Raw genomic sequence first — 21,155 nt, forward strand, 5'->3', positions numbered from 1 at the left:
AAAGGTTATTTTAATGTTTCCATTAAAAACTCAATTTTAAGGATTTATAACTCAGTTACAGCTGTTTGCTCGGGCTAAAGGTGGCGGTTAACTATCTGCTTGCAGCTTTCCTCGTTATTTAAGGAGATGGAGTTGGCAATAATGAGCTGTGCATGTGGGAGAGTGGGTGCTGCAAACACGAGGTGGCAGTGGGGTGAGCAGGGTGTCCTCTGCGAGGCAAAAACAAGCATCCTAAGACAGTGGGGCTGTGCTAGGCAAATACCCTGCTGCTGCCTGTTTGCTCCTGCATGGAAAAATAAGGTCTAAAAAGCAGCTTGTTCCCCCGTATTTACACGGCGTGAACTCCCCGGCACTTCAATGGATTCCTGGGCAGGCTCACCGCCCCAGCAGGAAATCAAGTAAACAGTGGGAAAAACGCTCCACCCTATTTTTAGATAAGAGGCCACCCCAACTCCCAGCATGCTGCGGGAAGAGGCAGCAGAGGAAGGAGTGGTGGCAGGGGTTGAAGTGGGGGCTTCACAGCCCAGCCTGGGGCTGCTGGCAATGGAACACCACCCCCAGATTCTCTGGAGCACCCAGGGAACAACCACTGTGGAGCCCTGAGCCACTGTGACACTTATCCACAGCACCCACCAAGCTGCCAAAAAGCCCTTTTTCTCAATGCTTTTAGAAAATATTGGGCATTTTTAAAAAGTAACCAAAAAGGGAAGGGGCACAGGAAGGCCAGGGCATCCCCAGCAGGGATTGACAGCTGTCAATCATATGTGATGTTGGCTGAACTTTCTTAGTGGAGGATCACAAGGAGAGCAGTCCATTGTCAGATCCTGTGGCAACACCCATGTCCCTCCCCAGCCATGACACAGCTGCTTGCTCTGGGTGGAAAACCAGGGGAACACTTAACGTGACAGAGGAGAGGATACCAGGAGTCCAAGGAGCATGAGGGAGAGGGTTGGACATACTGGAGTTTGGGATGCTGCTGTTTCCATTCACGCCAGCATCTGGAGGGGACATTTTGGGGTGCAAAGTTACCCCCCCAAGGACCGCTTTGGGTTTCTCATCCCGGCAGAGCTTCTCAACACAACCTGGGGCCTCCCTGCTCTGCCAAGGCTGCGCCGAGGGGTCCCACCAGCACCAGGCACCTCCCGCCGTCACCACCCTCGGCCACCAAATCCACCGGAGCTCTTAGGGATGCCAGGGAAGACTAGGAAAAATTAGAGATGATTGGCTCCCCCCCGCCCCAGCCCTAGTGCTGGCATTCCCTCAGGGGGCTGAGCTGCCCATCCCCACGCCAGACCCTGGGCCAGCTGTGGCCCTTCCCAAGGGACAGGAGGAGGAGGGCGAGCGCATCTGGGCGCTGTGGGATCCACACCTTTTTAATGCCTTGCTCAAAAGCCTGTTTGGCCAATAGACCAGGTCCATCAACTGTCTTCCCATCATCATCTGGCCCCCAGCTCGCGCTGTAAATGTCAATGTAATCGGGTCTGATGCCAAGCGACTTCGCTTCAACAACATCTGTTACATCTCCATCTAACATACGAATGCCTAAAAGCACAAAAACATCAGACATTAGGGCTTCATGGCGTGGATGACAGTGTGAGGATTGCAATCAAAGGGCTTTGTTAACGGTGGCGGAAACCACACGGCTCAGGCGCGCCTGGAATAGCTTCAACCCGTGGCCCCGCATGCCAACGAGCCTGGCAGCAGGATGCTGGGGAGCTACAGGGGAAGTTTTCTGTGTTGCTGGCTTCATGGCAGGTGATGGAGAAGGGGGTGTCAAAATTAATTTCCCCTCTATCGGTGGGGAATGGGTGGTGGTAGTGGTACTGCACTCCCCAGTGACAAACCCCCACTAAAATCCATTTTTCTCCCCTTTTGATTCCTTAGCTAGCATATTTCTCTACCTAGAAGGTTTTGGTGTTTCCTGAACACTCATACCCTCCAGCTTCAGGCACACTGGTGTGTTGGGAAATGAGCGGGAATGACTGTGACTGTCCCCAAACCCAATCACTGCCCAACTGATGCCAGTGGTTCCCTGGAGAGGGAGAAGCCCCAGGAAAAAAACACAGGCTGTGGTTTGTATGGCCAAAATCAGAGCCAGGACCCCAACGCATGGTGGGATAACAATGCCACTTGGGATAACTCTCACTTCCAGCTGGGAATGCCAGCAGGTACCAGCCAGGATGCTCACAGGCAGAGCCCACCAGCCATGATGAGATGGGATGGGGGATTGCTGTACACCCCCAACCTCCAACTGCTGCAATATGAGAGCACAACCCCCTCTGCTCTCTATCACCCTTTCCCTGCTGGATTTCTTCTCCACACAGCGGGTAGAGGGTGCCAGGCACCCCAACAGGCTGCCCAGAAACAGCTCTTGCAGGAAAAGCAATGCTGGAAATTTCAGCATCGTATTTTGTCAGCCAGGGAGAGTCTGGTTTATAAAAACGCATTTCCCCTTCCACATGTATTTTGTCTTAAAGCAAACAAATGCAGGCAGATGTCATTCCAGCTGCAGCTGTGCTCTGGACACCAGTCAGCTCAAATATCTCCTTCTGACGCTGTCCCCAACCAGCCAAAACCAAGCTTAGAAATGTAAAATCAGGGAGCAGAGCTGCTCCCAAAAAATTCCTCTTTGTCAACAAGAAAACACAAGGAGAAGGGGAGGAAAGCCAAGCCCAATGTCTGAGCTGCACCCGGCAAGGAAAGCCAGCTGAGGAATGGGGTTTGTGCTTGCTGTATGTGGCTGTTTTCATCAGCAAGCCCCAAATCAGCCTAAAGTCAACCCAAAGCCTGCCCAGAGACAGCCACCCACAATGAGGGACTCCCTGGTCAAATAATGGGGAACAGGAGGTAGCAGAGGTGGGTGCTGCAAAATAAATGAGCTTTGTGTCACACAGGGAGCAACACCAACCTCCAAAGCGAGAGTTCGAGGAGAGAGAAGAGGAGGAGGAATGGCAGGAGCCCTTTCCTTGAGCAGTGATGTGTTTTGCCCAGGGCATATGAAAAGCAATGCAAGAGCACGGAAGAGCAGCCAGTAAAATTAGATGGGAGCTCTCCAAGTGTGACAAATAGGCTTCCCCAACAAGTTGTGCTCATTAATCGCTGCTTTATTTGTGTAATCCATCTAAAATCACTCTCGCTGCAGCTATAGTGTATTTTCCTCCATGATCCTAAACTTGATACGGCTCAGACTCTATTTTTCCCCTTTGCCTGCTCACGTTGTGGGAAGCCCCTGGCCTCCAGCTCTCTGCCAGGTGCCTTGTCTCACTCAACACCTCCCCAGCACACCCCTGAGGCAAGGCACTCGTTAAAGGGAGCAAATTAAAATGAGACCCAGAGGTCGTCATAAAGTCAACAAGGAAAGCTCGTCTCCACAGCTGCTGTAGGGAAAGGAGCATGAAGGGAATGGTCTGATCCTGCAGGATCCAATAAATCCCACTATGAGCTTTGCTGCTTGCTGTGTGCTTGGAAATGGATTTTTAGAGGCAAGAAGGCTCTAAAGAAGCAAGAAGCCATCACACATGTAGGGGGCACAGGAGATGGGATGGGATGATGTGCCATAGCTGTTACAGCCCTACCAGTCCACTCTTCACCTTCCCTGGGGTTATTTATTTCTTCCCTCCCTTCCCAGCACAGACAACCATGGGAGGTACTTGTGTCTGCTCCCATGCAGACACAGCCCTAAAAAAAGCTGTTTCCTGCACAACCAGGATGAATAAGCCAAAAGAAGGAATCAAACCCCAAATCCACCCCTGGGCACTTGGGTCCAATGCTGCTGATAGTCACTTCTCCCAGCACTGGGGTGGTAGGAGGGGCTGCGGGAAAAGCCTCTCTCCTGTTCCAACCATGCCAGGGATGGGGCTGAAGGCTGAAAGAACCCAGCTCCAGGCATTTGTCCCCTACACGGTTCCATCAGCCATGTAGATAGGACACCACACTCCCACCCCTGCTAAGACCCTCATCTCCCCAGGGTTGCCTGGGTTGGCCAGAACTGCCTCAGCTCAAACCAGCTCGGCTAATGCAAATTAACTCAGCAATGCTAATTAGCACTAGGATCCAATTTAGTGATAGAAATTCATTTGCTCTCCACACTTCGTGTTATTTGAGGGGCTGTGCAGAAGATCCCCTCCCTGTAAGTATTTCTGCCCCACCACCTTCTTGGTGTTTCTTCCTCCTGAGGGTATTTTTGTGGTTGTCCCCAGGCCCACTGCTCTGAGTGGCTCCCTTGACCCCACAAATGAGTGACATCAGCTCTGAATCTCAGCAGCACCACTGACCACAGCAAACACACCCACCCCAAAGACAGACCCTCCCCAAGAGCAGTTATGGACTTCTGGGGTGAAAACACCACATCCCTAATCCACATGCACCCTCATGGCAAGGATGCAGCCCAAACAGAAAGTTTCCACCCTAAATACATAGAGCCAGAATCCCCTGCTTGCCATATCACCCATCCTCCCCCAACACCCCTGGGGCTCCCTGCAGCCAAAGCACCAAGCAGGAGACTCTCTCCCGAGGGAGCAGCATCCCACCTCTCCCCCAGGAGCCTTTTGGTGTGAGCAAGGTGGCCATGGTCCCTCAGGGGGATGGTGAAGGGCAGGGGAGCCCTGGAGACCCCAGGCTCACCTCCAATGCGGGCATTGTAGGCGATGCCCACGATGCAGTAGGAGTTGTTCGCCGCCGCCGCCACCTCCCCAGCGCAGCGCGTGCCGTGCCTGCAAGGAGAAACCCCATCAGCTGATGGCCATGGCAGAGGATCCCTCCAGCAACACCCCACCCAGCACCCAAAACCAGCCCCAAGCCTGCAGCTGAGGAAAAATCTGCCCTTACCCAAAACATACACCAAGCGGGTGTAGGAAACTAATACTGGAAGCAATTTGCTGTTTGCATTTGGCACCTAAATCCAATCTGCTGTTTGCATTTTACACCTTGATGCAACTCCCTCTTTGCATTTTACACCTAAATGCAACTTCCTCTTTGCATCTTGCGCCTCTATGCAGGTTGGTCTTTGCACCTGTAATCATCACACTTTAACTGAAGCCCAAAAAATGCACCCAGGCCTTGCCATCTCAGTCACCCACTCTGACTCATGTGGTTCAATCCCCAATCAGGGCAAGGAACTCCCTGGTGCTGTATTCATTAGCAATTGGTGTGGTTGGCACCAGCCGAATTTGCATTAAACACAAGGAGTCTGTGCAAAGCCCTTAACACAGCCTCCTCCGCAGCACTGGGAATGGGAAAAAGGACCTGGAAGACACCCTGGAGGGGAGACCCAGTCTCAGGGACATCCCCAGACCCCTTGTTCCATTACAATTATCATCACATACTTGTTCTCATTGCTGGCATCATAGCGTGGAGTTGGGTCATGGTCATTCCCATTAACATCATAGCTTGCAAGAGGGTCCTGAAAATATCAGATTCACCATTAGATTCAACCTACTAGGCGTTTGTGGTGGCCAGTGCAGACAAGCAGGGCAGAAAATTACATTTTCCCCTTAGTTTCTGACTGTTTGCTCAGAATAAATAGTTTTAGGCTGCAGTCCTGCATGTTTCCCAGGAGAAATATCCTGCTATCTTAGGAACTGCTCCTCTGAACCCCAAATCCTGCTGGGTTCAGCATCCCCCTCCCTCCCACTGTGGCTATGTGGGGTTTGAGCTGGGGCTGAATGGGTTCATGCAGGTTTTTGGCTCTGCCCTGGTGAGCACAGGGAGGAGGCTGCTTCCCAGGCAGCTGCAAAGGGAGTTTCCCCCAAACCTCCTTATCTAAAAACCTCATTTCCTTCTTAAAAACATCTCAAGCCTTTTTTTTTTTTTTAAACTTTCCTCTAAATATGCCAATGCACAGACTTCAGCTGTGTTTACACACTGAAATTCTCCATAAATCAATTCATGGCAAGGATCAGCCCCAGTCCATCCCATCCACCCCCCAGCTCACATAGTTTTGCAGGAGGTCAGGGTGGTTCCTCTCAATGCCGTCGTCAAGGATGGTGACCACCACGTTCTTGCCCGTGTAGCCCCTCTGCCAGGCTGCCAGGATGTTCATCTCAGACCTGCACCGACTGTTTTTATCACCGCAGTGCTGTGGGGACAAACACAGCTGCAAAAGGGCTGCAACCCCATTCCAGCCCATCTAAGCAAACAGCCAGGCTGGGAGCCCATTTAATCAACCAGAAAATATATTTACAGCCCACCCCCTGACATATAACTTGCAGATTTGTTATAACTTTACTCCACAGATCAAACCCATCCAGCAGCAGTTAATCCAGGCAATGCTATCTCCCTATTACTCTTTTCCTCTTCCATTTCTAGTACTATGGGCCCTTGGGTTTTGAAGTGCTCACTTCCTTTCCGCCCTTAATTTTCAATGAATTTCCCTGTCAAATATAGATCGATGAAGCAGGCAGGAGAAAAATTATATTACAAATAGATGGCTGCAGCTCTGGGATGGGTAAAATACAGCCGTGCTGCTCCCAAGCCTTCGCTGTGCAGACCATGATGAGGGGCTGTTAACAAGGGTGAAACACTTCAAAGCAGACTCTCAGTGTATTAATTCACTATTTTAAAATCCTGCTGCCAAGCACATTTGATGCTATTATATCATCATAAATTATATGGCTGGGCTGATCAAAGATTGATGACGCATTTGCTTAGAAATAAATGACCCCCCATAAAGCAGTGACAGGGAGACACCCACCAGGTACCACATGTTGGGCCACACTGGGTCGTTGAAGGGCAGGGCAGGCGGCTCCCCTCGGACCTGCCTCTTCACCCTCCTCTTCACCTCCTGCTGCTGCAGCCAGTCCACCTGCAAGCAGAGACCTGGGTCAGCATCACCCATGGGCACTGAGCCTGGCATTGCCCACTGAAATGGGATGTGGGGTGCAGAAGCAATGCCAGCCTCAGTCTGAACCCATCCCAGCATCACCTCATGCTCTGGCAAACCCCCATCTCCGTGGCCAGAGCTGCTGTGTGGAGACAGCAGCTCCGTTTGGAAGGAGACAGGATGGACGGACAGACAGACAGGGTGAGCTCAGCTCATTGTGCTGTCTAAGCCAGACCAGATTCCTCTGCCGGTGCAGCAAAACCCTGGAGCACAAATTCCGTCGCCTCCGAGCGCGTGCCTGAACCCCCCCGGTTTAGCCAAGCCCAGAAGCATGCTCTGGAGTCCCGCTGGAGACAGACCACATATTTCAGTGTTTAGTCAAACTTTTGGAGAAGACTCAGGTGCTTGGCTTAGTTTTTGGGCTGATCCTTCCTGCCGGCTGGGAGGCAGCAGCTCAGCCCTGAAGCTGTTCCACCTGGCTCTGGGGCTGCTCATCCTTCGAGCTCCTTCCTCCTGATAAAACAATAAAATCTGGGGGCTTTACCCAAGCATAACAACACTCATTTCCCAAAACTATGTGATGGCCACACACGGCTGTGGCAGATCTCAGGGGACGTGGCTGGCTCCACACAAATATTTTTGGCAGTGGCTGCGTGTGAGGTGGCCTTGGAGCTGACCACTCTGACATTTGTTTGCATTCCAGCAGGGCATGACACGCAGAGAGATCAAACGGGAAATGATCTGGAAAAGGCCATGATTGGGAAATGCTGGTGTTTGCCCACAGTGCTGTGACGGGAGCTGCCTAAGGTGCTGCTTTGGAAACAGCCAGTCACATCCCACCCCTACAAAGCATTAACAACCCCTCAGACCCTTTATTGCCACACAAAGGTCTTTCCTGCCTTCAGCATGGAGGTGAAACACAAGTTTAGTGAAAAAAGGTAATTTATAGACCAAATCTTTACAGATGTTCATGCTGGGGGAGAAAGGAGGCACCAGCCAATGAACTGTGAGGGCTGTGTGGCACATCCCTCCTTGCTGGACACTTTTTTCCTGATGGCTCTGGGTCTTTTGGGAGCTGCTCATGGGAGTGTCTCTATTGTTGTGACTAAGGTTTTTTAACAAAAGGAATAAAAATACCAAGTGCAACTTTTGTTGAGCTCATTTATGTAAAACTGTCAGCTGAACTGAGTTCTTGCACAGTTTATTGCTTTGTGCCTCAGATGGAAGTGGATGTCAGAAACCCGACAGCTTCCAGCCTAGAGCCTGGGTTTTAAACACATATATATATTATAAAGAAAAAAACACTGTTGAAAGGGGGGAAAAAAAAATGTATTTCATAGAAAAATGATTTTCCATGCTGCCTTGGCTGCTGAGAGCACACTGCTTAGCTTACACAGTGATGGATTTAAACACTGGAAGCAAAAATATAACTTCATGGTCTAGTTAAAAAAAAATAAAAAATACAATAAATAGAGGTTATGGCCCAAATAACAGGGTTTTTTTTCCTTAAAGCACCACTCCCTGGCAGCATTTCCATGAGTCTCACTGCCCAAGATACAGCTAGCACTTTTTTGCTTTGCAGGATGCAGGAATGATGGTAAGGTGTGGGATTTTGGGGGGTTTTGCCAGGAGCTGCCTCACAGGGATGTCTTCATCTCAATCAGGCTCCTGATCGACCCCAGTGCTGCCAGCCAGGAGTCAATGGAGACATCATGTGTGGACACAGAGAAATCAGCAGTTTAAGGACATTGATTTCAAGGAAGAGTTGATAAATCAGTGTGGCTGGCATGGGAAAATGGGTAAGCAGGAAGGAGTCTGGGGCATCCCTGCAACAGCTCCTGCACCTCATGAAACTCAGATCGACTTCCATTGCTGATCCAGGGTGGAGGAAATCTTCTTGGAAATATAAAAAGAAAAGGAAAAGAAAGCCTTTATACTACTAGAAATGGCCCAAACTGTTAATAGTCCTGAGTCACAGGGCCCCTGCTCTACCCCTGCAAACCCTAATTATTGCAGAATCACAGACTGGTTTGGGTTGGAGGGGACCTTAAAGCTTATCTCATGCCAAATCTTTTGCCATGGACAGGGACACCTTCCACCAGACCAGGTTGCTCCAAGCCCCATCTAACCTGGCCTTGAACAATTCCAGGGATGGGACAGCCACAGCTTCATTGGGTAATCTGTGCCAGGGCCTCACAACCTTTGCAGCCAAGAATTTCTTCCTAGTATCTCATCTTACTGTGCCCTCTGTCACTGTGAAGCCATTCTCCCTTGTCCTGACAGTCCAGGCCCTCATCCAAAGTCCCTCTCCAGCTCTCCTGGAGCTCCCTAAGGTACTGGCAGCAATTAGCAATAAGGAGGTGACTGTGAGTGGCACCAAAGGACCCCATGAGGAGGCAGCACAGGCAGCCCCCAGCTGGACCCTTCACCTGGAAACAGAGCAGGAGTTTTTCATATTTCCCCTCACTCTGAGATTTTCAGTGGATGAGGCCCCAATCTGGCCAGCCTGGGAAGTTCCACCAAACACAATAACCAGCACATGAGAGTGCAATTCCCTTTGCAGCTCCAGAAAAGTGACAGTCTGACTTATTCCAGTGGGTGTGCAGAAGTTAAAGTGGAGATCCAGGATTAACAAGATGGTTCCAACACACGTTTGCCATAAAGCACAGCAAACAATTCAGATGGGGTTGATTTTGCCATGGTGCATGGCCAGAGGCACAGGGACAAGGCCATGGCATCCCCTGATGAGGATGAAGAGACTGGAGCAGCGAGGATGGAGGGTCCAGCACTGCAAGGACCAACACGAGCATTCCAGTGAGCAAAGAAAGTTTACGGCAATAAGAGCTCCAAGTGGAGCCCTAAGAGGGGTGGCACAGCATGGTGTGACCCCACTCTGCATCCCACTGTCCCTCCCCACCACAACCTGTCTCCAAAATTGCTGGCTTCCTCCCTCCCTTTCCATCACCTGCCATATCTCTTGGCTCATGCCAGCCTCAGAAGGAGCAGCAAGCTGCAAGGTCTCCTGGGGCAATGGGGCAGCTCAGCAGCAGTGTGGTCACACAAGGATCAGGGCCCCAGCTGCTTCCCTGTGTGTCCTGGAGTCTCCCCTTTCCCAGACTTCTCCTGGGGGTGAAGAGCTTGGCTGTGGTCCTCCTGCCCAGCTCATGCCACCGACCCCCACAACAAACAAAAAACAGCACTGGAAACAATAGCCCCTGGAAGGCATGGAACCACCCAACATCTGCAAACAACCGGATTGGCTGGTTCATCAGGATTTCTGCAAGATTTGTTTCCATCTTTCCTACTTCAGCTCCCGTCCTCCTGCCTCGAGGTGATGTTTTCCCGCATGCATGCAAAGCTGGTGCCATCCAAATGTATCGCCTAAACGATTTGTAAATGTAGATGGGAGAGGGGGAGAGACAAGGCATGCCAACAGGTTTTGTACTGATAAGGAAGGATTAAGAGAGCAGGAGTTAATTGCTCCAGCTCGGAGCCCAGAGAGCAAGGTAAGGTAAAGGTTAATATGACTAAAAGCCAATTGATTCAGTTTGCATTATAACCAGACTCATTTAAATGGGGATATTTCAAATGCAGAGAATTCATCGTTTGCTGGGATTCCTATGCACCCCCCTGAGGGCAAACAGCTTTAATTAAAGCCCAGCACACTTCCAGGGCACCAGGCTCCCCTCGCAGAGGTTTCCCCCGCTGGCAATGCAGCCACGCGTTCGCCTCCTCCTCAAAAATGTGCTACAGACCTTGTCCAAATATTTAACAGCAAATCTCTCCGGAAAGCCTGGGGAGGGCAGGGCTGCTGTGTGTGTCTGAAGAGATGTGGATGGGACATGTGGTGCAGAGCGGGTTGGAAATTCTTGGGAAAGAGCATCCCAAGGGTGTCTGAGCACCCCAGGGATGGCCAGACATCACTGCAGGCATCAGTAGCTTGCTACAGCATGGGTACCTTCACCAAACTGGCTTTTTCTGCTTTTATGTCCCACTCTCCAAAAAAAAACCCTCCCCACCATTAACCCTTCCCCTGCTCTGCACAAGTCACATCTCAGAGTGTTCAGAGGGAGCTGGGGGAGGAGGACAACCAAAGGGGAGCTCCAACCCTTTCCCATCATCCCAAACCCAGCTCATCCAGGTCCCTCCTTGCCTCTTTCCCCCCACTCCTCACTACTTTTGTCAATTCAGCTGCGCTGAAAATCCCTTTGGATGCTTGCTCTAGGAAAAAAGCAATGCAGAGCTATTGCCAAGGATTTCACACATAGCAACCATTGAGGCAGCAAGTGTTGTGGCAACTGGATCAACACCCCGAGCATGCAACAGCCTTTCTGTCCTGGAAAGCTTTTCCCTCTTTTCTTCCTCCCGGCTTTCAGGCAGATGTTAGTGTTTAGTCACTTTTACGTATTTTTCACCACCGCTCTCCGTACCCGTGTCCAATGAGTCACTCGTGTGCACAGGGCTGTGGCTCAAGGGTTACATGTCATCCCAAGATGCTCCAGCTCACACTTGACCCAGATCAAGCCAACAGCCTCCTCCAAGGACAGGTGGGGGACCCCAGAGTGCCCAGCCCCATACCTTGGGGTCCATGCGGAGGAAGTTGTGCGGTCCTCGACTGCTCAGCGTGGAGCGCTTAAACGTCTTGCTGTGGTGAAAGTGGTAATAGTTTTCCAAGCTTCCAATCTGAAAAAAAAAAAAAGAGGTTGTTTGGGTTGGTTTTTTTTTTTTGAAGTCTGTTTTCCTGTGGGTGCCCCCCCATTTTGTACTGGCAGCATCAGAGCAGCCGTGCCCTGCACCCCAAATCCCTCACTCACAACAGAGCTCCCAGGGCTGGGGAGGATGCAGGATGCTGGCACGAGCCCCGGTGCCACCGCTGTGACAAACAGCGTTGGTGGTCGGACGCTGCACTGGCACAACAGAGCCCGGAAAACATTTTTATGAATTTTCACCCATTAAATGCATCTTTGAAAAGTGCCTTTCATCAGCTCCCAAGCAGAAATAATGAGCTAAAAATGAGCTCAGCAGCTGCGGCGCAGCCAGGGGAGCTGTGCCTCATCCTCCTGCCTTCTCCGCCCGACGCTCCGGCTTCTCGCCCCGGCTGCACATAAGGAAAGGTGATGCCATCCCTGCTCACCCTGGGATGCTCCTGGGAAGCGTGGGATATAAATGTGCATAGCCTGGAGTGAGGGATGGCAGCATTTGCAGGAAAACACGATGCCAGCCACACCACCCTGCCAAGCCCTGGGGTGGCTGCGCTGCCTCCGGCCCTCTCATCCTGGCATCTGGAGACACCACAACTCCTCTTTTTTCATCCGAAAAGCACGGATAGGATAAAGTCCTGGGGCTATGCAATGAATCGAGGGATCTCAGCCAGACACCGCATGTGAAACATCCCACGGGGATTCACAGCCAGAGGAACGGGAATGACCCAAAAGCTGCAGTCACTGGTATGTGGCTCCCAGATCACATAATTTGGGTACAAATTGGGACTGTGCTATAAATTCACTTTTGCCTGAGTTTGGTTTTCTTTTTTTTCCCTCCTGCTGAAAAAACCCCACATTCCATGTCAGGAGCTGGATGTTGGGAGCCAGTGACATTCCCTGTGTTTTGCTCACAGGACCAGAAAGGGCCATCCTCCAAGCATCCATCTGCAACCCACAGGCAACATCTTTAAGACCATGTGTGACCCAGGGGCCAGGGTGACATTCCTTAGGCCAGACCAGCGGGGGACAAACAGGTTTGTCTGGATCAGATGCTAAGGCAGATGACAACTACTTACATCTTTATCACACTTGATACCTTGAGATCTGTCAGTGTCTCTTACAAGCATTAAATATTTAATTAGTCTTGCTCTGCCTTTTGTGCCAGGATGTCATTTCACCAACTTTACTGCTGTTAGTGAGATTTTTATAATTTATTTCCACTCAAATTCATTTAAACCCTCCCTCTTCCCCATTCACAGTACAGCATAGCTGGGCATTTTTTTTAACATCTACATAAAGAGGTTGCTCATTGCAATCTGCATTTGCCTTTTAAACCCATTCTTCAAATCCATTTGCATTTAAAAAGGAGAAGGAGGGTGCTTCAACCTCTCCATATTTTAGGGAAACCTTGACAAGGCCACCCTGCCTCTTGTTCACTCTGCCTGGAAATCAGAGTACAGGGCTTACCATAAAATCCTGCAATGGTTTGAGTTGGAAGGGATCTTAAAGACATCCAGTTCCAACTCCCTGCCATGGGCAGAACCACCTTCCACTAGACCAGCGTGCTCCAAACTTTATCCAGACTGGCCTGAAATAGGGATGGGGCATCCACAGCTTCTCTGGGCAACCTGTGCCAGCGGCTCACCATGCCCACAGTAAACAATTCCTTCCTAGGCAAAGAATTTCTTCCTTCCTTTTCACAAATAAATGCAAAATTACCATGCAATGCAAAGCAACAAGAGCACGGGGAAGGTAATGACCTCATCACAGGCTCTGGGGATACACAGCCAGAGCAGCAGGAAAAGAACTCTGTGCCCCACTTCTTTATCCTCCTGGGATTCGTGGGTGAAAAAATAAGAAAAACCTTCCTATGCTGGGAATACCTTGAAAGTCTGAGCAGAGGTTGATCCCAGTGGACCAACCTGGTAGACCTCCAAATGTCCTGTTCTACCCAAGATATTCTAAGGAGAAAAACTTGTAAATGTCATTTTTCTTTTAAATGAAAAAGGATTTGTTGTCCTCCTTGTGGTCAGTTAGCACAGTAAGGGCTCTGCAGTGCAACCCCATCTCACCCAAACCATTTCATCTGTGCAAAGTGCAGCTACACCAGCACTGGTGCCTTCCAGAAGGGTGGATCCAAATAGGAAGGCAGTGAGCACTCCCCTCCTGAGGATACCACCCATTCCCATCAGGGACAAGGGGTCCAGTTGCTGAACTCCTGCCTTCAGGAATGTAATTCTCAAATGATCACGGATGTGTTCAGCTCTGTAGGGATCGAGCCAAGAGCTGCAAAATGAGAGGAATCCAGGAAAGCTCCAAATACAGCCCAAAATCAATCCCATCCCTCTCCTGCACTGCAGGTGAGACCACTGAGGATGTGCCAGCTCTTCCAAAACTTAAGTGCTGGACACCACACATAGAAAAATTCATATAAATCCTGCAGCCAGGATAGGAAGGGGCTCACCATCACCCTCGGCCAGGGCCTGTCCCGGCTCGTCCAGGCACAACCGGCCCGGCGGGGAGGAACGAGCAGGCGAGGAATGAGCAGGCGTTCGAGGGTGTAAAAGCCGTTTCTTTTGTTTAGTTGTTTGCTTCACTTAAATAGAAGTTGACGCAAGTGATTCCCCAAGGGAAATGTCACTCTGCCATGACCCAGAAGGGTTTAGAGTGTCCTGGCTCTTGGTTTGGGCACGGGAAAATGATAGGAGAGCTCAGAGCTGTGTGTGCCAACCTCAGCAGTGCCTTTCCCGAGCAGCACCAGGTCAGGAGCCTCCAGGATTGCATCGCAGAGGAAAAGAGGTCACCGGCCACCAAGGCAGGGCTGAGCCTCCTTGCACCAGCTGGGTCTTCCAGCGACCATCACCTCTCCTCCTCCCTCACCTCTTTGGACTCCACTCAAACATCTTCTCGAGGTGATAACATCCTTGGCAGAGTTTTCCAGCAGGTTTTGTCCAGAATCAGGTCCCCGGGAGGGCACATCTCACTGGGGACAGTGCAATCACCAGCAGCTCCACAAGCTGATGATGCAGGAGGAGAAGAGAGGGACACTCAGGTCCCCACGAGGCTCAACACAACACAAACCTTGAGCACAACGCTGCAAATGTCACACATGAGCACACGTGCAGGGAAAGCAGCTCCTCAAGGTTTGACTCTGGACGGGACTCAGTGGAAAAAGCCCAAAACTCAGTGGGAAGAGCTTGGAGAGATGGAGAGATTAAGGCAGGGCGTTGAGAGCAGCTGGGGAAGCCCCAGTGGTGCACCAGCTCCCAGTATCCCTTTTTCCCAGTATCCACGGGAAAGGCGGGAGCCAGGAACACCCTGATGCAACCACAGAAGTATTTCCCTTGCTCTCCAGCCTGCATGGAGCTGCCCCAGGGAAAGGGCTCGGGGAGGAAGGATGGATGCTCCAGTGGAGCCACATTGTGCCCATGGGCCAAATGGCTCCAGCATTATTGGGATGAGCTCACATAAGCGGGATGCAGGGGAAGGAGGGAGGGGTGACAGATGCTCCAGCAGGGAAGGGACACAGCAAAACCCCAGAGCAGGAGCTGACGTTAGGCTGATGCAACTTGGGAGAGTGGGAAGTTCAATCAAGATATTCTCTGGCTGAAGAGGGATAAACACTGAAAAGCCCTTTGGGTTGCACAACCACCTTCGCCCAACCCTGTGATAGAAGCAACTGAACAATACATGAGATTTTCTCCTTGGTGGGATGGAAGCTGAGCAGGCAGGTAGGAGACTGAGGGTGGGATGTGAGGGGAGGTCACAGCCACGGGTGCAGGGGACAATGTGCCCAATTCAGCCTCCCCCCCCCCCAAAAAAATTGTTTATGCAGCACCCCGTGGCTTTAATTATAGTTAAAAGCAGGGTAGCGATATAAAGCAAGGTTATAATTTGTAGTCCGGGAGACACCTTGGGCAGGAGGACAGCGTGAAGTGTCACCCAGCCAAAAAAGCACCGGGCAGCGCCATGGCAATAAGCTGGAACAAACTCCGAGGACACCAGCCCGCATCTGGGATTGCAGAGGATGAAGAAATCGAGGGGAAAACGAGCTACTGTGCGGAAAATCGCTTTTAAGACACCAGCGTTCTGCGGGGGTTTGAAAGCAAAAGTTCTCTGTGTTCCCAAGATCTCCGATAAACCCGGGCCAGAGAGTCCAAAGTTTGTTAAACCCACAAATACAACTTTTCCGGGGTGGGAGGAACTTGTGCAACCCCCCAGCGGTGCGGGGCGAGGGCACCCGGGGAGGGGCATCCCCGACAGCATCCCCATGGTCCCCACTCTCATCCCCACCGCTCCGGGGGCTCAATCCCGCTGCTGGGACCCCCGGCACCGGCTTGGTCCGGGGACACCGGGCAGATCAGTGAGACCTCCGCCAGCGGGGAGATCTCGGGGTCCATCCCCCGCTCCTGGGATCCTGTTCCGATCCCGGGAGTGCCGGCAATTCCGCGGGACCCCCGACGCTTCCCCATCGTCAGTTTGCCAGTACCGGGAGTCCCATTGCGAGACCTCGGGCAGCTCCCAGCGCCGAGCTCCCCGCTCCAGGGATCTGCCGCAGGCTCCGGAATCCCCGGCAGTTTCCCGAGCCCGCTCCGCCTTTCCGATCCCGGGACCCCCGGTACCTTCCCGGATCCCCCGGCTCCTCTCCTCTCCCCGGGGTGAGACCCCCGGCATGTCCCCGATCCCCCGCGGGCTGGCGGTGCCAGAACCCCCGGCAGCTCCCGGTTCCCCCCGCCGGTCCCGGTGCGACCCCCCAGCCCCGCATCCCCATCACCTGCCCGGAGCCCCCCGCCGCCCTTACCTGCCCCAGGCTGATGTACCCGTAGGCGGCGGCGAGGCGGGCGGCCTCGGCGGGGCCCCCCCGCACCCGCACGGCCCAGTGGTTGGTGTAGACGGTGCGGGCGGGCTCGGCGGCGGCCCCGCGCCCGGGCAGCGCCAGCGGCAGCGCCAGGGCCAGCAGGCAGAGGCGGGCGGGCGGCGGGGCGGCCGCGCTCCCCGCGCCGGGGCCGGCGGCGGGCATGGTGCGGGGCCGGGCCGGGCTGGGCGGAGCGGGGCGCTGCGCCTTTTAACCGGCCCCGCAGCCCGCGGGGGCGGGGGGATGCTCGGGGGGAGGCGGGGAGGGCCCGGGAGAGCGGGCGGACGGGGCGGCCCCCGGCACTGCCCCCCCCACCGCCGGGCAGCCCCGCTGTGTGCCCGGCGCTGCTCCCCGGAAACCCCCCCGCACACCTCTGCAGCCCCGCTGCCCGGCTCTGGGCAGCTCTCCGGACCTCTCAGTGCGTGGCTCTGTGTCCCTTCCCCGCCTGTGTCCGGACAACTCTCTGTGCCCCCCCGGCATCCCCCCTACACGTCCCCCGAACAGACCCGCTGCTGTTCCCCGGAGCCCCCCGTGCCTCCCCCTCCAAGTGACCGGACAATCCCCTGTACCCGCGGCATCCTCCCCTGCGCGCCCCGGTGCTGCTCCGCCAACAGCCACCTGCATCCCCCCGCGCCCGCCCGCATCCCTCTGCACGCCCCAGCGCTGCCCTCCGGGTTTCCCCCCGCGCCCTCACTCCATGGTGCTTTGTGCTCCCCATTCCCGATTCCCTGAAATCACTTCCCCCCGTAGACATCCCCCGTGCATCCTCCTAGCTCTGCTCCTCAGGTAACCCATGGCACCCTTCAGAGAGAGCCCCCGCATCGCCCCCGCATCCCCCTGCGTGCCCCGGCACTGCATCTTCTTTTGTGCATCTGTATTCTCCCTGGGAAGCCCTCCATGCATCCTCCCAGATCAGGATAAACCCCGAACCCCGTGGAGAGACTCCCCACATTCCCTCAGCCAGCCCATCATGCATTCCCTGGCTCCACTCCCCATATTCCCCCTGCATCCCCCAGGGCAGCCAGTCTGAGCCCCCCCGCCCCCTCTGTCTCCCTGGAATGTGTTGGCACTGCCAGCATCTCCCCCCACCCCATTCCCCCTGCATCCCCCCAGGCATCTCCCCCCACCCCATTCCCCCTGCATCCCCCCAGGCATCTTCCTCACCTCTGTACTACCCCCGCAAGCACATCCCACTGCACCTTCCCCCTGCATCCCTCCAGCACTGCCCCGACATTCCTTGGGCATCTCACTTCCACCCCCAGCACCCCCATACCCCTGGCACCCCCAGGCAAACCCCAGCCAGCTCCTCGTGGGCTGGGGAAAGGCCAGGAGGAACCGGCTGGTGCAGAGGGTCTGGGGACAGAACTGAGGATAAACCCGAGGATACCCAAGGGGCATCACCATAAGCCACGGGCTGGGACTGACGGGCTGGAGTGCTGACTCTGCCTCCCACGGGTGTCATTCAGGGAACAGCAGAGACCTCGTGGGATATTAGAAACTGGGCTTTGTTTGGAGAAGGTGGCTGCACATACCAAGGCCGGGCTCAGAGCGGGCCAGGGATGCACTGTTCCACACCTCTCCTTGCCAATGCAGGCCGAGACCGGCAGGGAGCTGATGGCTGCCCGAAATGAAAGGATGTTTCAGTGGCATTGCATTCACTCACATCACACCAGAGCTTACATGAATCCTGTCCGAGCTTCAGAAATGTGCCCGGGGCTCCCAGGGCCCTGACAATGAGCAGCTGCATCCACAGGGTCCAGCAGAGATGGTCTCAGGGTCTGTTTTCCAGACCCTGATCAGATTTGACTGGTTGGGGCACCAGCCCCACACCCCATCCATCTGAACACAAACATCTTCCTGAGCCCCAAACAGATTTGCAAAACCCACCTGTGTGTGAGAGGCTGAGAGGGCGTCCAAGGAGCAGTAAGTACAACCCTCCCATCACTGGAGCTGCAGGGGAAAATAACAGTCTGGTGCCACCCACTTGTACCAGCCCTGCCACTGGGCAGGTGAGCTAGTGACAGCCTGAGAAAATAGGGAAGTACTCCCAGCTCAGCCATGAGATTAATCCAAGGGAAATTTATAGTGAGCCTGTCCTGCATCAGACAAGGCCAAAATCCTCTGGCAGCTCCTGTGCTGGGCTGGCTTTGACCCATTTGCAGGCAGCAAATACACGGAGGGGCCAGACGGAGGTGAGTCCCTCTGCTACAAGCAGGCTTATCCTGGGAAATTACAAATATCAGCAAAATGGGGATTTGGAAGGTTTCTGTGTGCAGTGTTGTGCTGGCATTAGGGATGTGACAATTTGCTGCCACTGTTTGCAGGCGATGGGGAGTTTGGTAACTCTGAGCTCACCATAAGATGTTGCTCATGGAAATCACTGTGGGTTATTATTGTGGGGACACTGGAGCCCCCAGGGCTTATCACCCCCCATGTCCTCACAGGGCTGCCCTGTGAGCACCCTGGCCAGAAACGATGGGTTTTGTACGGCCATTCCTTCTGATTATGCAGTGAAAGATGGTTTCCATTAGCCCCAGCACATTGCAAATCCAATCCTCACTTCCCATCCGGTTTATGGGCTTTTCCTCAAGTTTCCCATTGATTAAGGTGTGTGAGATGGATGAGCAGGGCTGGGTGTGCTACATGTGCGATGCACATCCAGGGAGATGCAGCGGGGCAGAGCCAGAGGAGAGGTGGGAACAGATGAAAGAAAAGCCTTTGGTTTCAAAACATCCACCTCATCTCGCTCTGCTGGGGAAGGTCTGAGGAATGTCAGCAGGGGATGCAAAGGAGGGGCAAAGTGTCTCCACAGGGAGCAGAAAAGGGTGAATGAGCTCTGGCAGCAGCAGGGAGGGTTTCGGTTATGGCAGTGGGAAAAGCTTTCTGAAGCTCTTCAGAAGTGGGTGAAGACAGGAAAGGTGTTACCTTTGTGGGGATGTGTGTGCAAAACCTCATTGTGTCGCTGTTAAGTGACGAAAAATGGACAAATCCCAGGAGAATCAGGCTGAATCCACATCTGGGAGTGCTCTGACTCCCACTGCAATGGTTATCAGTGATCATCAGGGCCATCAAAACCTACCTCCAAGCTACATCACAGACCTTCCATCCCAAGACCATTTACCACAACTCCCAGTGTATCTGTCTGGGGAATAGTTACTGGTACCAGTAAAACCCTGTGCCCTGCTGTGGGTCCAGTGGTGCCAGCTCAGCCTGCAAGATCATGTAAGCTGGGTGAGAACCTTGCCCTAATGCTGACTGCAATGTTGGCACCCAGGTTTTGGTGCTCCCTGGTCCCTGCACGGCTCCTGACCTGTCTCCCACTGACATGATTTTGAAATTCAGAGTGGCAGTTTTCCCAGATGAACCCAAGGGATTTACCAGGGGTGTCAGGAAAAACAGACTTTGGCTCCACATGCTTTACAGTGGATATAGGCTAAGGCAGAGGTTCCAGTCAACTCTTTTCCTGGGATTATTTGAAAAACCTGGAGAATTACAGCGAGCCACCAACAATACAATAAATTTTGTGAGCTGAGAGGTTAAACAGAAGCTGCTGCAAAGGAAGCATGGAAAGAGGCACTACTGAACCAGTAACATTTAAACTCTCCTGAATAAAATTCATAATAACCCTGACATTTTATATCTGTCCATGAATTACAGTTAAAATCCCACCACGTCCCACACACACTCCTTGCTCTGTACAGCAACAGTATTACAGCGAAGCACTGGACGAGCAGGGAAGAATGTAATTTAAATGCTGTTCCTTTGAAAACCAAGCCTTTCTTTTTAAGGCACGTTCAGAAAAGGAAAGTACAAATAAGGCACCCAGAAGGTGCTATTTTTTCCAAGGGTGGGATGGCAGGGCTGGCACTGAGCTGCCTGCCCAGGGCAGCAGGATGGTCACCCTGTTCCTGCCTGTGGAGGAGGGACAGGACAGTGGGAGCTGTGCCCCTGCCTGCTCCAGTGCAAGGAGTTAAGCAAACAAAAGCCGTTTTGCAAACACCCACGGTGCAGAGGTGTCCCTGGGATGCCAGGACAGGGAAGCCACAAGGCTTGGAGTCATGGGCCAGCCTTGCTGGCAGAAGCTGCCCAGTGAAACCCCACAGGGCCCCGGCCACAGGAGCTGGGCTTTTATCCTGTGCGTGATGAGAGCCTGTCGACATGGAGATTACAGCACAAATCAGGTTAAAACCCATTTATCTGACCCAAGCAGAGCCGTGTGCTGGGCTGTGCAGAGGCGTGAGTGGGTGCTGGTGGCTACAAACTTGTCCCGCTCTGCAGGAGAGCCCGACAAACCCCGGCCATGCAGCTGCACGCGGTGGGTAATCCAGGGCATGCAATAATTAAACCAGCACACCTGGAAATAGCTCTTTCTGTAGCTCCCAGGCTTAACCAAATGAATGAAATTTGCTGGTGTAATTAAAGCGATGTGGTTCAGGATCTTTGCACCGGGGAGTTACTGCAGCTTGACTCTTCACTCTCCACGTGGAAGAACCCCCAGCTCCAGCCCCTGCACAGCTCCAGTGCTGACTTCTCACCATCAGGGTGCCCATTAACACCAGCCCATTAACGCCAGTTCATTAACACCAGCCTTCAAACCTGTCCGGCAGCACGATGCCTCCAGCGTCCTCCATCCTCCGGCAGCTGTCCCGGCTCACTCCAGCGCTCAGCAGCGATGGCAAAGCACAGGGCTCTCGGCTGCAGTCCCTGCTCCCCTCCAGGGACTTGTAAATCTGCAGGAGAAATCAGTATTCTTCCTTTTCTTACTGTGTTAAATCAC

The 21,155-nt window shown here is 53.2% G+C and overlaps 1 protein-coding gene across 1 annotated transcript in view; it reads right to left on the minus strand.

Annotated features, from left to right (window-relative positions):
• The window catches only part of PCSK6 (proprotein convertase subtilisin/kexin type 6), a gene marked incomplete at its 5' end in the record, with an annotated part of 31,881 nt that extends 15,338 nt beyond the window's left edge, over positions 1–16,543 (minus strand). The window contains 7 exons of the mRNA XM_083871073.1: positions 1,370–1,542; positions 4,624–4,712; positions 5,325–5,401; positions 5,933–6,076; positions 6,692–6,802; positions 11,399–11,503; positions 16,325–16,543. Of these exons, the coding sequence (XP_083727199.1) occupies positions 1,370–1,542; positions 4,624–4,712; positions 5,325–5,401; positions 5,933–6,076; positions 6,692–6,802; positions 11,399–11,503; positions 16,325–16,543 (918 nt within the window). The remainder of the gene's footprint in view (positions 1–1,369; positions 1,543–4,623; positions 4,713–5,324; positions 5,402–5,932; positions 6,077–6,691; positions 6,803–11,398; positions 11,504–16,324) is intronic.
• Positions 16,544–21,155: the final 4,612 nt, after the last annotated feature.

Source organism: Zosterops lateralis, assembly GCF_965231275.1.
Source record: "Zosterops lateralis genome assembly, chromosome: 13".
NCBI lineage: Eukaryota > Metazoa > Chordata > Aves > Passeriformes > Zosteropidae > Zosterops > Zosterops lateralis.